At 38.9% G+C, this 17,224-nt stretch overlaps 1 protein-coding gene across 1 annotated transcript; it reads right to left on the bottom strand.

Annotated features, from left to right (window-relative positions):
• Positions 1-5,728: 5,728 nt before the first annotated feature.
• Positions 5,729-14,720, bottom strand: LOC140277247 (BCL2/adenovirus E1B 19 kDa protein-interacting protein 3). The gene is made up of 6 exons (XM_072372203.1): positions 14,523-14,720; positions 9,488-9,638; positions 9,168-9,249; positions 8,221-8,294; positions 7,505-7,651; positions 5,729-6,453 (listed from the first exon to the last, which is right to left on the bottom strand). The coding sequence occupies exons 1-6, from the start codon at positions 14,563-14,565 to the stop codon at positions 6,405-6,407; spliced, it is 546 nt and encodes a 181-aa protein (XP_072228304.1). The 5' UTR covers positions 14,566-14,720; the 3' UTR covers positions 5,729-6,404.
• Between the last annotated feature and the right edge of the window lie 2,504 nt (positions 14,721-17,224).

Below are 17,224 nucleotides of genomic sequence, written 5' to 3'. Positions count from 1 at the left end.
TGGTGGATGAATAAGTTGAGATTCCTGTAATCATCTAACACAGAGAAAAGGGCCTGAATAAAAATGATGTGATTATTAAGAACATACATTCTGAGCATATGTACAACAGATGTATCTATTTATTGTTTTAAAAAATGAGGAATGGCTCATTACAGTTCTTGATAAATTTCCCTTTTGGCCTTTACGTGTTCAGACAGAAGTTATTTCAAACATATTTGCTTGAGCTGAATAAGATTTTATCAGCTCAATGATTTTTTGTCAAAAACTTAGAGACTATCCTTGGAAAATAACTGGAAAAACATGTTGAAATCATTGCTGTATTTTTTCAATTCCATTCACCTTACCGAATCATCTAACCTAATAATTCTCTGTAAAATCGCTCAAAAGAGCCTCAGTCATGGACACTGTAACATAAACCTGCACTTCTTGGAAAAACACAACTATTATACTGGAGGATTGATGATAGGTGAACAAATCTATTCTCAGAATAACCTTAGGGCAGTCAGAGAATATATCGTTCCTAAAACAACAAACGCGGTTTCAGCTTCTCAGTAAATTACTTAGTATTATGCAAGGGTACTTAATGAAAGCTCCGACAAAGCCACTGTCTGGTTGATGGCTTTGCCATGTGTATGATATGAGTTCAATTTCAGACCATTTCAGACTATACAGCTGCTTTTTCAGTTACTCACACCAGCTGCATGAGATCACTCATTCATTGCACCTCAGTGAATGTCTCACCTACACCTACACACCTCATACTGCAGACACTGCTGTAAATCAACAATGTAAATATTTGACACAAAATCAGTAATATACCTCTGTAAGCATCTCTGTTTCTCACAGGAACACCTCCATCCAACTATCCACTTTTCTTGTATCGCTGTCTCTTATTTTGTCTTTTCAGCCATGCTGGTAGCATTGTTGTAGTCACCATCTCTGTGGCCTCAACAACTAACGGGTGGCTTGCCCTGAATCCTACTTACTTTTCTTTCATGTGCCTCCATTAGGCTTTGTGTGAAAGTTATTGACATCTATTCAAGGGATGGAGGCAAAAAATGGTACAAAAGTGTCCAAAATATCCTCAGGACAGAGTTTGAAACATCTGCACAACAACTGATAAATCTCCACCTATGGCATTATAAAATGTTTTAGCATACTTTGTGTAAAATGCTAATTAACAAATGTTCTGAAACAGTTTTCAAACTTTCTGTGCCTAAGGCACAGCAACACACAAGGATACATGTCACTAAAGCTCTGTTCCAAAGCCATCTGGCAAGTCACTGATTCTTATTTTTACATAGTCAGACAAAGGTACTTTAATTGCTTGTGGGTGTATTTTGGTGCCTTCACTGTTCTGTGGGATTTATTTTGCTTAGTAATAAGATCTGCTAGCATGAAGCAGCAATGGCTCAGGTAGTGGAGTGGTTGTCTTCCAGTGGGAAGATTGAATTTTAGACCTGCAGCCCCTGCATGCGTAGAAGTGTCCTTGGGCAAGGCACTCTACACCCATATACACATTGTCCCAGATAGATTAATCAATGTGTAATTATTAAAAAAAAGAACTGCATGGAGCTCATACTGTATGTAAGGAGTGCTGTATTTGTTTAAATAGGTGAATGAGAAACACATTGTGAAATCACTTGTCACTTGTGCTTTCCTTCACAAATGTAAGGATCTTATTATTGTGGGAACACTTAAAGCAGACAGATACACAAACGTTAATTAGCTTAGAACCTCTTAGTTTTGGCTTTGATTTAAAGTAGGTGTTATCAACAGCCTCTGGGTGCACTTGGATAGACATTTAACCAGCTAAAAGTTTCTTGTTTCTCATTAAAGGTAAACATTCTTGTACAAAAAAGCAACATACATTATGTCCATTGGCTTGATTTTTTAAATTGTTTTCTCTTCATCGTGCCAGGGAGTAAGTTATTAAAATGTTCCATTGAGTCCTATTTGTTTAAATGCATGCCAAAGCAGCAGCTAGGCTTAAATCCCACAGCTTCATTACATAATGATGTAGTCATAGAGGAAAAGCAAGATTCTAACACGATGTCTCAGGATGTTTAGGAGCAGGGATTTCTGCCCTTTGATTTTGACATTGAATAGGAAAATACAAAAATGTAACTCTTTAAATTTGGGGATAGTTAGGGATATAGTTTGTAAGGGAAAAAGTTTGCCCTTGAAAGCATTCACAGGAAAAGTGACTAATAGTTGATGTCTGATGTGCCAAAAAGAGAGCTAAAAGAAATTCAGGTTTCTTTTTTATTTGCGCACAGCTGGTCAGCCACAGGTGAAGTGAGCATAAATTTCAGGTTCAGTAAAGGTCCAAGCAATCGACACAGCCTCTAAATCTAATGAGGGGCTCCAGGGTTTCTGAAGATATTTGGCCATCCAACTAGCTGCTCTGCTGAGGCACACATTCCTTGATTTCTGAACAAACATCTAAAATGTGGGACATACTCAAATGTCATGAAACTTCTTCCATTAAGTACGTGTAGAACAATTTTCAGAAGAACAAAATACTCCACAATACTGAGCAACTTGTTTACACAGTGCAAACAGCAGTGCATTGTGCTCCATTGAGTCTTATTCCAGGTGCTGTCATTAAACCTTCATACCTCTGGCACAGTGAGACCAAGCGCGTCTGGGCCAGAGAGGTCTGCCATGCCGCAGGAAACATCCCAGAGTGGGACAGAACACTGGGTCATTTGTTCAGACACAGTGCAGTTCATGTCTGTGCTACGCTTCCCCTGCATGACTGAATATTGCGAGGAAGAAAAACCAGTGTACATGAAACAGCACGTGGCAACAATTTTTGCCCCTTCCTGGTGTGTAATCGGCCGCAGCAGATACAAGATGATAACCACATGTTCGATGGTAGGAAGGAAAAAGAAAACCCACCAAGTCATTCTTGTATACACAAGAAGTTTTTTTCATTTTCCTTGTTCAGTCTCCATGTTTGTCAGATACAACATGAGACTGGTGAATTAGACTCTTCCTGTGTTCTTGATTGTGGCAGAATGCATGAAAAATGCAACAGGGCATTTGATGTATCCACTAAAATGTTGAATAAAATCTTAAGTGTCATAGTGATCTCTCTCCACAAACATTATTACTTTGTTTATTGAAGCAAATATCAAATATTCTAAATGAATGTGTTTATTGTGCATGAGTCTGAGTACTTACACCCACACAAAACAGTCAAAAAAGTTTTTCATGCTTGCATGGGAGTGTGCTGGTTTGGTAATCTGTTTGCGGTTATATGTCTGATTTTCGAGTGGGAGTTTGTTACTCTGTTATGTGGAATTATAACCTACTATCCCTCATAATAAATGGTTCATGATGGGGAAGTGGGGCATTGCCACATGTGGTAAAATGGACTTTGTTGAGATGGAGGATCAAGTTAGTGTCCATGTATTAATGTTAAGGCTCAGACACCGTGCCAATTCAACCAAACTCTTTGTTGCATCCAAATACTTTGAAACTGAACTCGCCGTTTCCTGTCTAGCAGTATAGAAGCAGGAAGATAATGCATTTCCCAGAGAGACAGATGTGCAATCTCCAAAGTGCAGTCCAGGAAATGAGCAGATTTCTTTCACATTCTGTCACGGCTTCAGCCTCGGTAACTTTCGAGAACAGGATTTAGGTTTTCTTTCGTAACACTAAACAAAGACTTCTATGTGTAACCTATCTAAAAGTCTACTCTTATGCTTTTGGATAATCACAGATGATGTTTAGGGTTTCTCTTTAATAGAAATTGTCCCCTCATTCAGGGAGGATTTTACAGGGTCCACAGATCTTAACACCGTCCCCTGCTATGAAGAAGTCAAAAAGGTTCACGGCAACAGGTGATGCAACAGTGTGAGAACATGACGATTTACAACAGCCTGTCGGTAGCACCTGTGGCTGCCTGTTTGTCCTAAGCTGCGGATAAATGGTTCAGGACGTACCAAAGCAGGAACAATCAACAGGATAAAACTGATGGCCTAAGGAACTGTTTGGAGATATATTTTCAGTGCAGTTTATCACCTATCCTAAAAATGACTAAACTTTTTCTTAAGACTACAGTGTGTGAAAAGTTAGACAGATTGGGCCTCACACATTACTCAGTGGTAGAAAAGTATGGACTTTTAATCTAGCGTCACTGTGTGATTTATACAACACCCTTTCATGACTTTTGCAGTCTTTTCAGAGATGCTAAAGTTTTATCCTTTCCATTTGAAATGATATTCTGAATACTTTTCATCATCCTGTTTCTGAGACTATAAACAGACAAAATGTAAGGAAAATTTCAGGAAAAATGTCCATCAAGCTAGAGTAAATCCAGATGTTGGTGAAATTTGAAACATAAACTGGTGTTGTTTGTCTATTTTCTTATCTTCCAGTGTGTTAGATGGAGTGATATCTGGCAGAAGTTACAAGTTGCAACTAACCAAATACATACCCCCAAAGTATAGTGGCATGAAAATCATGAATGGCCTGCTTTAGAGCCATTGTCTGATTGTCCTCTGGGAAACTGTAGTAAGAAAATGGTGCAACATGGAGGGGTGTTGAGGTGCCTTTGGACACAATCTGTGTGTTCTTCAGTTATGAAATCACAATAATTCATACTTACGCAACTCTACACTAATGAGAATATAATAAAGTATGTTGTAGTTCTGCTAACAGACCGATAAATAGCACTTGAATAAGAAAAAGTAACTAGAAATTGATATTCAACATTACATCACATGAATGGACTTATGAATGAACACTACCTGGGGCATCACTTTATCTGCTCACAAAATGTTTCCTCTCATTCCTTGTTATGACAAAGTGATGCCAAAATGTAACTTGCCATAGATGGCTGTGTGCATGTGAGCATTACGTGTGGTTCTGTGTGAATGGAAACCAGGTGCCTTGTGCTTGTTTTTGTGCAGGCCTGGTGTTGCATCGTCAGCTTCGTTTGCCTAGAAGTACCTTAACGAGCTCAGCAGGACCTCTCACATCAAACGTTCTGCTAATGGCTGATAAACTCATTGGGCTTGGTCAGGCCGGACAACAAATGGGCGCGTCTACATCCAAGGCAGCACACGAAAACCTTAGTGTGTTTCTCAGACCTTCCATTCAAAATCCAAGCCAAGTATTTTCATGAGATGTTAAGAGGAAACGGTCTTCTGGTTTATGGGAAAGCAATAAAATGTCAAATCCATGACGGGTTAAAGCAGCAGCCTCTTAAAAAAGAAAAGGAGGTCTTATGTGAGGTAAGGAATGACAAAGGCAGATGGAGGGAGCCAAACTGGTGTGACGTCATGGCATTTCTGCTTGTGCTCGGTTAAGCAAGAGGACAATGCAGGGTGCAGGGTGTACTAAAACATCAGTGACACAAACACCAAAGAATTTTTTAGGACAAACCAGCAGTGTCATGCGCTGAGATTTACCTTACATGGAAACATAAAGTTTAAGCAGATGCTGTGGTCCATTTACAGGTTGTTAACACAAAGGGTTGTAAAAGTCTCTCAGTTTTGTTGTCTATAATTGCCTACAAATAATTCTGGACTATCGAAACCACAAATTAAAAATACATTTTATATAGGCACCAAAGCTTACTTCAGCAAATTCTTGTGCTTTGCTGGCTGAAAATCCTTAACTTTCCCTGCATTTATTAAAATAGATGTGTGCATGTGTGTAACAAATACTGCCAGGATGAGTGTGGAGGAAAAGAATAAAAGACCAGAGACGCAGATTAAACTTTTGAGAAATTAAGTTTAATGGGATCACGATTGTCTTTGTCAGAGGTCAAATATTTAATTGGTTTATGGGACAAAAAGCACAACCAGAACCCTTCCTACAATCACTCAACCAACTAAAAGTCTCTATATAAGATTCACCATCAGGGCAGACAAAAACCAGAGAACCACTTTTAGCAGCTCAGTCTTAGAAAGGATTATTACTTTTGACAAATGACAGACATCTCGCATTTTCAAAGGTTGGGAAAATGTCTACCACATATTATCTATCGCATTTCATCAGAACATTCCGTTCCCAACGAACATCTCTCATCTCCCTTTATCAAAATGATTTATTCTTCTCTTTCTCTCCTTTCTCTTGTATCTAGGCAATCTCTTCCCTCTGATTATGCTCTAGCTGGTTGAGATCAGTGTTACTCTGCAGGAGAGTAATAATGACCTCAGTGTGACTCAATGGTTGGTATCCATACGCTCCCTGGGCCCTACGACATGTACGTACTGACAAAAAGGCTGACAGAAAAGACAGAGTACTGCTGGACAGACAGAGGTACAGACAGGCAGGGTCCTATGTTTGCCCCGTGACGAATGAAGGAGGTAAAGTAGTGGTGGAGATAGGGCAGACTTCAGATGGCCAGATGGTTAGCGAACAGGAGCACTGGTCTACAACCAACGTCACAGAGTACTAGTTGTGGAAGCGGCCAATCGCTTTCCTATGTAGATCCTGAAAAAAATGTTAAGAAAAGGCAGGAATTCAGGAATTAACCTACACTGAATGCCTCCCTGAAAGTTTTTCAGTGTTGGCCATAAGCAGCAAACTTCCAGCAATATCTCAGTTATGATGAAAAGTTTCTGCTAAAGTGCTAAAGTTCCTAACCTTCCCTCAGGAAGATACCAATAATGTTTTTCTGAATGTAGCTGTTTTATCATTTCTTGAGCTTTAAATTCTTGGAGATGATATGCTGGTGCAGTGGTTAGCACCTCACAACGAGAAGCCTCTGGGTTTGAACCTGCTGCTTGGCTGTTTTCTAGAGATGTACAGATATATGGATTTAATACTGATATTAGCCAATGTTCAATTTGTTGACTGCAATCAATCTATCAGCAAGAAGAAAAACAATAGTTAGTGGTAGTGGTCAATATATACCTGGTGTGTCCTGGTTGTATCACAATGACTTAACCTTGAAACTTACAACACTTACTTCCATACAAGGCACAAAAAAATCAGTGAAAACACTGAATACTAGAAGCTAGTTTGTCTTTAAATATGGAAAAGAAATCTCAGGACAATGCTTTTTTTTTTATTTGATGGGAGGTTAATGAACAAAAAATGAGTCTGTGCTGAAGGACAGAAGTTTGGATTGGTTTGGATGTAATCTTACATCTTTTGCTCTCTAATAGCTTTAGGGAAGCTTAAACTGAAGAAACTTTAAACTCTTACCAGAGGTAGTGCTAAACAAAGACATGTGAAAGCCCTTAAATTGTGCAGGATTTGCCAAACACAGTAGACCACCCCGAAAGCCCTTTCTTTTAACAGTATAAACTGTTTTTCCATATTCTTAACATGGATCATTATGTCATTAGAATAACAACTTTTATTTTATTTGCATAATATCACATTCTTATTTTAGAACCGATCAGCTTGGTAGTCAACTCATGAGCTAATCTCAGTTCATTTTTAATCTGTCAGTAACAGTAATGATGTTGAACAGCATATCTGCCAGCAGTTGATAAACACAAGATTGGAAAGGTGAAGTGATGTGCATGTGTCTCACCCGACTCCAAGTGTGAGCAGGTGTGAAGCCAGCAGTGAAGGAACAAGAATGAGAAGAACATCTGAGGAGAAGATTCCTCTCTTCATCACCTCTGTCTTCCTAACGCTGAGGGAGCTCTGCTGCTTTGGGTGCTGAAACACAAACTCTCTGCAGAGAACAAAAGCAAGGAGTCAGAGATAAAAGATGCACGGGGATGGGAGACTGAAAAGGGGAAAAAAAATAGACGGAGATAATGAGAACACCAGAGAGAGGACTTATAGTGGAGGAAAGATACTGACAGTCTGAGACCAGTGAGGAACGTCGCCTGTCAAATAGACTTATTTCAGCGCCGGCGATTAAATGTCAAGTGTGGCAGTGTAAATAAAAACGAGGTGTGATTCATGCTCTTCAAAGGTAAAATCCATAAAGAAAACTAAAAGCACAACATGCTGTTAATGTTAAACAGACCAAACAAGCTGAATTTGAAGAAAACAAAACAAAAAAAGGATTTTATTTTGGTATATTTTAGTCTACTGTATCTTTTTTATTGTTATATTTGAATTAACACACTTTTAGAGGGAAACTTTAAGGTCAAAGTTCACATGCCTGGCTGCTGCTCAACAATACACTTTTCCACCTATTAATAGAGCTAAATTGCTTGCCTCCTGGATAAGTTGTCTGATGACTTTGGCACACAAAGGAATATCAACAAAAAACATATAGGAAATTGGTCTTACTTTGGCGGCATGTTTTCAGGTCTACTGGACCAATCCCACACCCAGTCAGTGTCCCCTCGCCGCTCAGCTTCCTCCTGAAACATACAAAAAGGATCAGCTTACATCGAGTAATTCTATTCAATAAGTTACATTAAGATCAACAAAAAAGTCAAACTCTGTAAATGTATTTTAAAACTGTAATATATATATATATATATATAAAATGGAAATGATCATTTTGTGTTTTGGTAGATGGTCGTTAATAGTTTAAACATGAAATGGAGCCGTCTCTTAGTTCAGGCAGATGCATGTTGCAGTAAAAGCTGGTCACAAGTTTTCCTTGAACAGGCCAATTGTCCTTGAGGTCAGCCTCTCCAACCCAATTAACAGGCTTTATAACTGAGGTAGTGTTCATACATTCTGACCTGCTTTGCTCACTTGCTCTTTGGCTTCCTTGTTTCTGCTATTTATCTCCACAGCCTCCTCCTGAATTAGCCAACAGTTTACTTTGCTCATACTGTATTCAAAGTTTCAATTAAGGTTATGGAAATAATAAAATCTCAAGCTGTCTCTGGGAGTTCATGTTCTGTTCTCAACAAAATAAAGAACCTTTTTTTTTTCAGATTAGATTATGGCCAATAAAGTTATCTGGTCAATCTTCAACAATATGTCAATAGCCAGGTTTCTGTTTAATGGTGAATCAAGTCTGAGGCAATCGTTCGAAAAGCTGAAAAATAGAAATTTGAATCAGTGTTGCTAAAGGGTGACAGAATAGGCTGCCTTGCTAGTGGTTGTAGTTCAGTTAAAGAAGTAGTTGACCTAACCTGAAACAACAGACAAGTAAGTAACAGACTCATAGGTACATAATGAACTTGAGCTACAAATTTATTACAGTAAAAATAAGAAGAGGAAAAAGAGTGACTGAGGTCAGGACTCTCCGGGCTGGAAGAGGTTAAGAAAATGATTACTTGTATGGGGACGCAGTCACTGTCATGCTCACTGCTGGGTTTAGGGGAACCAGTGGACTGTGGAGTCAGCACCTGTGGAGGACTGTGGACAACAAACACACCTTTACAATGTCAAGAAATGGACCAACAGCAGTGTAAAGACTACATTTCATCCACGACAAACAACAACGGAGAAAGTGAAGACGTATTGTGGAAAACAAACTTAGTTCCTCTGAGCGCAGAATAAACATCATATTTGTGCAAATATTTTCTGCACCACGTTGTGCAGCCCTCATCTCCAAAGCCCCAAACAAAACAAGAAAGCCCCACAGCATCATCACCTGTCTCTACTCCTCTCACACTCGAGTTGTGCCTCCAGAAGGATCCTCTCCAGCTCTCCTTGCAGGGTGGAGGAGATGCTGTCCTGCGGCCCTGTCAGACTTTCCCTGCGGCTCACGGCTGCAATTAGCTCCTCCAGTTCGACCCAGGAGCCTGAAGAGGGGACAACACAAGCTGCACAAGTTCATAGTGATCCTCAGCAATAAAGCAGGAAGGCAAGTTTCATTCTTTGATGTTTTAGACTTTAATGAGCCATAAAGAAGTCGCTATGAGCAAAGTAAAGAAATCTGTACACAAAAACTGATCATTTGCATTGAATCATATTCATTAAGCTATGAACTTTCATTTAGTCTTTATTGAAATTTCTTTCCTGTAATGACAAGGTGTTAGTCAATTATGTTGTGCACGTGATAAAATCATTGCTGTGTTTTCATCTAATTGTCAAGCGAATGCTGCACAGCTTCCTAAAAGGAATGCGTGAGGCATTCTTCCATTAACAGGTGTGAAGCAGATATGCTAAATTGCATAGCTTTATCAGTAGCTAGCGAAGGCTTTGTTTCACATGGCTGTAATAAACAACAATGGAAGTAGAAACAATACTTTGACAAAGAAGACGCAAATAAAACTAATCACCTAAGCCATGCACGAGGATTACATTTAGGTTTCTTATGATTATTCTTTCATGTCAGTTACTATTGGCCATATTTATTCTCACAAGGCAGAAACCACAGATAGGTTCATTCATGAGCAGTACTATGATCACTCAGTCAGAATGATTCCTTCTTTGATGTACATGTACATCAACTCTTTTTCCTACAAAGACAAAAAAGTAATTATGAATTAAGTAATTAATTTTTACATTTTTTTATTATTTTGCCATTTCCTGCAGTTGAGAAACATGAACTGAAGATGGGAAGTGTGTGTTGAGTAGGTACGGCGAGTTCAAATGAAGCCCCAATTCAAGACTTGTATCATTCTCCCCAAAATCATGGAATCAATGACAAATACAGTCATTCAATGGTCTTGTCTGGTGATTCTTACATGGATTTACGGAGTATTTTCAAACCAGTATTTCATCAACAGCATGAAATTGAAATACTGTCATTAATTAAACTGAAATGGGTAAAAATCAGCAAGCTAAAATAAAACCACAACTGGTTCACAGGGCTTGTTTTAATTTGGCATCCTATATATATATATAAGTATTGCAGCCTTATGTATTGTGGGTTATTCTATCTATCTATCTTTCTATCTTTCTGCACCAAAAACTGCACTGAGCATAACTGCCAAATACTGTCAAATTTAAAACCATTTGGATTTTCACACGTCTGAAAACAAATTTGGGTGTTACTCTTACTGCACTTTGTCTCTAGGACATTTATCCAAATCAGTGAATGTTACATGAGAGGATTTTGGGCACTAATGGCCTTTATTTGATAGTAGTTGGACAGGAAGGGGTCAGAGAGAGAGAGAGTGGGAGGAGACATGCAGTAAAGGGCCTCAGGCCGGCACTTAAATCTGTACCGACTGCATCCAGGACTTCTGCCTCTGCACATGCACAATCTCTTCTCCAACTTAACCAGTTGAGCTATATGGCACCCCAGGATGAAAGTTTTGAGCAGTGTATTTGCTTGTGGTGCTGAATCAAATTCAGAGGATTCCAACTTTGAATATCCAAAGTTTAAACAGTTTATTCCAGCTATGTAAAAAAAATATGCAAAATGTTTCAGACTTTGTGTCAGCATGTTTGTTTGACATGGCCACAATAAATTAATACAATTCAAATGAGTCAGCCTTGTTCTAAAATCGTATTGTGTGCTACATATTTGTTTTAGATATTCAAAAAAAAAACCAACATATTACAGTTGTTCTGAAAAGAATAAACTTAATTGTTGTCATGTGGTTAGAAAGCTCTGATAACTTACTTCTGGGTAAATTTTAGTGTTTTTCAAAAGGGAAAAAAATCTATAAAATCCATTGGACAAACCGTTTATGTAATATGTTTTGGCTCATTTATATGGGATTTACCAACATAATCACGATTCTGTAAATTAGCAGGATTGAGCAAAATGATGGCGTTAGTTTTGATTCAGTTTTTTTTCTTACCAAACTTTACCTGAGGGGAGGCTCACTGTTTCAGACTCTGAAAACCCCCAAATGTAGGGAATGCTATGGAGAATCATGCAATGCTGTGGTGTTTTCTCTGTGTGTGAATAGTTCTTTTTCAATGAACTTTTCGCAATAACGGGCAAAAAAATGATCAGTTTAATTATCATTGGCCATAAAAACTCTTCACATTTCTTTAAATAGACCAATCAACACATCTAAGAGTTGATAAACTGATAAATGGTTTTGTCAGATAATTTAATATTAGATTACTGATGTCAGATGTCATATTACTGAGAGAAGAAACGTGTGGATTTTTCTTTTTTTCTGAAATGCTTTCGTGTGTAGTGGACATTGAATGAACAAGTGTGCGTTGTTGCGCACTGACATATGGTGACTCATAAACAACTCACAGATGTCCTGATGTGACACTAGATGACCCGTAAGACACAGCAGGATGGGCCTCCAGCTGTGTGACCTTCATGCACACATTAAGAGCCAGTTAGAAATAGAGTGCCCGTCTCATTCTGTCAATGACTTCTGAAAACATCCATGGCATACTGTATGAATGAGTGGACACAGAGGCTCACTGGATACAGGAAGAGATTTACACGTGCACGCTGGTGTGTATGGCGTGCACAGGCTCACAGCTAAACAGAAGGGCTGGGCTAACTCAGGCTGACAACATGCTCGCTTGCGTAAGATATTATTTCTGTTTCAGATTAGCCATTCACCCTCTCCCTTCCTCCCCTTGTTTCTCTTGTTATGCTATTTGTTTATCCCTTTGACATTGGCAGCATTTTCAAAATATCACAAATCGTCAACCTACAAAAGTATCCCCCAGTAGCCCCATCTGATCTTACTAATCTTCACTTTACTCAGGTTTTATGACAATGTGTAATCACAAAAAAACAGCAGCAGGGGATGTAGAAGCATGAGCGGGCACCGTGCTGGAGTGGGGTGGGAGGGCAGAGCGAACTGTGCCATTGCCCTAGTTTTTTTAGTTATGACATAACAACTGCGTTGCTGCCTGACTTATCTGTCGCCATTCTGCAGCACTAAATCAGTTTCTATGGTACAATCCTGGACACATTTATCTGTGCCGCTGCCAAATCAACTTTATGTAATGTGGACACGAGCTGGATGCTGAAAGACTTAATGAACTGCAGCACAACAAATTCATTTTTGCTTTCCCTTGTCTATGAATGCCTGTTTAGAATGGAGACATTTTCCCTCTCTCCCATATTTTGAGGTTTACAACAATATGTTTTGTTGGTGCCATCAAATGGTAAGGGACAACTATCTTAGTGTGAGTTTGAATCCGTCAATTTATGCTCCGTCAATTTAAGATAACAAAATACTTTTTACTGAGTAGTAGAAAATTTGAATATATCTTAATAAAACACACATAAATCCTGTCATATATTCCATGTTGTTTACATCTATTAACATCAAGTCTTATTGACGTTTTTTCTTTTCTGGGAAGCTCTGTTTTTAGTGCTGTTTGTCTGCAAGATCATGCAAAAACTAAAGAGATAGAGCATCTCACTGCCAACTACTATGCTTTAATTGTTTAGTAAGACCTGCTGATGGTTTTACTGGAAATTTGAAAATGTACATATTTGAACATATTTGCATAGCATGAAGCCTGAATCATTAGGTCAGAGGGTATTACAAGTCAACTCTGTCTTATTCACAAGGCATCAAACACTACCATAGAGTCTAAACCAGCAGCCTCTCTCAGATATAAACAAGGTATCCTTGAGTGATGGTGCTGCGATGCACCAGCCACAATGTTTTACACCAGAAGCAAATGCAAGTCCACATCAGGAAGTAGGAGGGGGGTTTCACAGATTTTTTTTCATTTACTTTGTTTTGCTCTGGACACTGTGGATCTGATCCCTTGTGAGTCATGAGAAAGATGACTGCTTTTTCAGTGTCACTCTGTGATAGAGTGGTTAAGTTTAGGCACCAACATTTGTTTGGTTTAGGCAAGAAAAGCGCTATGTTTGAGTTTGGAAATCACTGCTCAAGGTTTGGCATAAAATGTGCCAATTTAACATTGTTCTTTTTTAAATTATTATTCATGTGAGGGAGACAAATAATTATAAGTGAAGAGTAGTAGTCAACACCAATGTATATTGTATCTCTGTATGCCAGCTGAAGAACCTGCAGTATAGAAATGCCAAACAAGGTTAGGCTCTGTTCCTGAGAGCAATGGGGATTTTATTTTACCATACAGTCCTATCTTGGTCAAATTATAAAAAAATAAATCTACTCAAGAGGATACATTATCAGGGCTCCTTGTGTTTTTGTAATCTATATGTTTATGGTTTATAAGTCAAATTTTGAGTATACCTTCCCAATCCCCCCTGCTCATTCAGTATTTTTCCAATCAGTCCCTCGTGTCTGCCTCCCAACAACATTGATCCACATGTTTACCCATCATCCTCTGTGTCAAGCAATGTGCAGCCTGCACATTGCACCTGCACGGAGCTATAAGTATCAGAAAATCTCCACCGCTTAATTGGCTTACAGAGATACAAACAGGTGAGTCAGGGAATCCGTTTACACAATGACGGTGTCAGTGGCAACAACAATGACAACTGTAAAAGTGGCAGTGCCTTCTTGTGTCTGAGGCATCTGCTCTCAGTCTGACCGGCTATTAGTATCATGCCTATAACAGCAGAGTTTGTATATGTGCACAACAGACCTGAAAACACGAATTAATTATGTCATCGCTCACATTTCCAACCCAGACTGTTATTATTTGCATCTTGAAATTAAAATGCACAGTGAAATGTGCACATAAAGATATATCGTTTTCTTTTGTCTAGCTCTTTGGTCTATGACAAGGCTATAGAAGACAAATATCAATCAGTCATGATAGCAGCAAAACGACGGCCTGGTCCGCGTCCCAGCATCACTCACCGTAGAGACCGTCCTCTGGTGTCTTCGAGTCGGACAGAGACATGTTTGAGCGCGGGTGGAGAGGCTAGAGAATGAGCTCAAAGAGATGCTGACACTGACCGGAGAGGACAAGGAGGTGAAGGAGGTTTCTGCCCTGCACCAGTCTCCCTCAGTCACTGTTGTGTTTGGACAATCGGGCACTGACGGTGCACTAATCCGCTCCCCTCCCAGCTCTCTCCTCTCCTCCCTCCCGTGCTGTTCCCACGTGTCAGGAGTGAAGAGGTAAACAAAACAGGCTGAGAGCTTAGCAGGTAAAAAGCCACAACAAGGTGCATGACGCAGCCCTAAAATATGTCATTTAACCGCCATTACAAATAACTAGTGGACTCAAAATGTAACACACTCGTTTTATGTCTGGTTACCAATTAGAGGCTTATTTATTTTATTTAGGAAAACACTGTATGTGTATGTTTATATGTGCAAACGCTCCTTTTATGGGTGAAATGGATGCGAAGTTTTTGATTTATAGTTACATTTAAATGTTTGTCAAGAGAAAAGTTTTCTTAAGTTTGTACTTAACCTTTACTCATTGTAATTCTGTTTTTAAAGAACAGGAGCACAGATTCCTGTGACACAGGAGCAAATGATCCTGTGCCTTTTATTTAACTATTGAGTGAGCAATTGTTTTATTACCTTTATAGACAAGGACAATTCAATGATACAAAGAGTTGACAAATTTGCAAACCTTGCTATGTGCATCACATTCAATCAGGTGCTGCTGTTAGTTTTTATTTTCCTTGCAAGGCAGAAACCTTTTACCTCTCGCTGGCTTGTCGTTTTTGCATTCATCATATGAATTGGTTCATGCATTAGATTTAGGGCACTAATGTCATACTGATGCTTACTCCATGATGTCCAGCAACTAAAGATAATGTGCAATGTGCAAATTCTACAAGCCCGCTTTTAGGTTAACTATATATATGGCAAAGTGCTCTCTAAATGTCACTGTTTATAACACAGGGCATTTATCCTTTGCTGGGTGGGCTGATTCAACAAAAATAGAAAAATCTGCCCACCCTGCTCCCCTGATGGCAACAACTAAAATTTGCATGATCAGCAAAACGACATACATCTGAAATTAAGTAAACAGACAGAGAAATTAGGAGAGTGAGACATCAGCTAGGGTTGATTCAAATTCACAAGTGACACTCAATGATATCGTGGAATTAGAGGGTTGAACTTGTTGGTATTAAGGGAAGAGAATAGTGAGATGAACGGGCCCCAGAATGATTAAAATCTCTCTTCTTTGTTTTGTCACAAGTGCGTTATTTTTTGAGGTGCAACGCATTAACTTGTTAAAGGAGAATGAGTCTAGGACATTTCCAGCCTTGGAGAATTAGTTGGTTTTGCAGTTATGATGAAGAAGGCCAAAGCATATTTAGAGAAAGAGTTAGAGAATTTTCAGGTTAGAAGCCATGGATTGCTGTAACTGTAAGCCTGTTGGACTTCAGAGAGTCAAAGACTCACTTAAAAAAGGCACAAAGTCAAAATGTCTGATTTAAGAGGCATGGGTCTATTTACATATGTCACATATAGGGTCGATTTCCAGTTTTTGTTAATCTGAACTTGATCCAGTATATATGACAAATGGGCTTGAGTTTCACTGGGGCAGGCACATAAGGAGTGAATGATTAACAAAATTTAATTTCATAACTTACGTTAGCCTCCCTATGTTCATAATAAATGTGACGCGAGCAACACATTTATAAAGAGTTGAGGCAGGGGATTGTTTACCTCTGTGTTTTGGCACTGTTTCTTTTAGCAGCACTCTATAAGAAATCAAGGGAACTGAGGGGAGTAATTGCTGTAGTTTTCTAAAGAAAATGTTTGCACTTTTTGGCTTTCAGTAATATTACAGCTGTTCAACTGTCTTGATTTATTTGTTTTAGGTTCATTGTTTCTTTATTTCAGTGTTAACCTGAAAAAAAATAGCTTTACTTTATTCCCTTGTGCATTTTGTTTGGATTTGCCTTCTGTCAGTGTTGCTCACCTGGTTTTAGTTTAGTGATTGTCATACACTGGTATTGTGTTTGACATCACCTCCCTCTGTATATTTACACTCTCTGGTTTTTGTTTTTCACGATTCAGATACTTGTCAGAGTCACCCTTCTTCTCCTCAAACTGATTGTTGTTCTTGACTGCTTGTTTCCTGTATATTTAGATTTCTACTTTGACCTCCTTGAGTCTAAAACACATTTGCTGTGGGTTTTGTTTCCATATCTAGATGAGAAATGCACAAAGTCTGCTGCAGTTATAGGAGCCATTGGCAGTTCGATTGTTGTCATGCCTTGTCTCCTGCATGTATCAGATTCCCCTTTCTATTGGCCTACAGTTCTTTTCTCATCTTTTTTATTTGATGATGCACTTAATCTCGTCAAGACTGGACTGGAGGCAGACCTGTTTAACCTTTTAAATGTTTTACGGCAGAGCCATACTGATGCAATACATGCAGGATGTGGTCTGGTATTGTTTTACTGAAAGACCTTCCCTGAAAAAGACAATCAGGATGGCAGCAAGTTGCTCCAAAACCACTAAATATTTTTAATGGTGCCATCACACATGTGCAACTTACCAGTGCTGTGTGCAGTAATGCAACCACAGTCACGGATGCTGTCTGTTAAAACTTGCACTGATAATAACCAGGATGGTTAATCTCCACTTTG

Source organism: Leuresthes tenuis, unplaced genomic scaffold (assembly GCF_036924035.1).
Source record: "Leuresthes tenuis unplaced genomic scaffold, fLeuTen1.0.hap1 SCAF_19, whole genome shotgun sequence".
Taxonomy (NCBI): Eukaryota; Metazoa; Chordata; class Actinopteri; order Atheriniformes; family Atherinopsidae; genus Leuresthes; species Leuresthes tenuis.
This window is presented reverse-complemented; position numbering and strand designations above follow the sequence as displayed.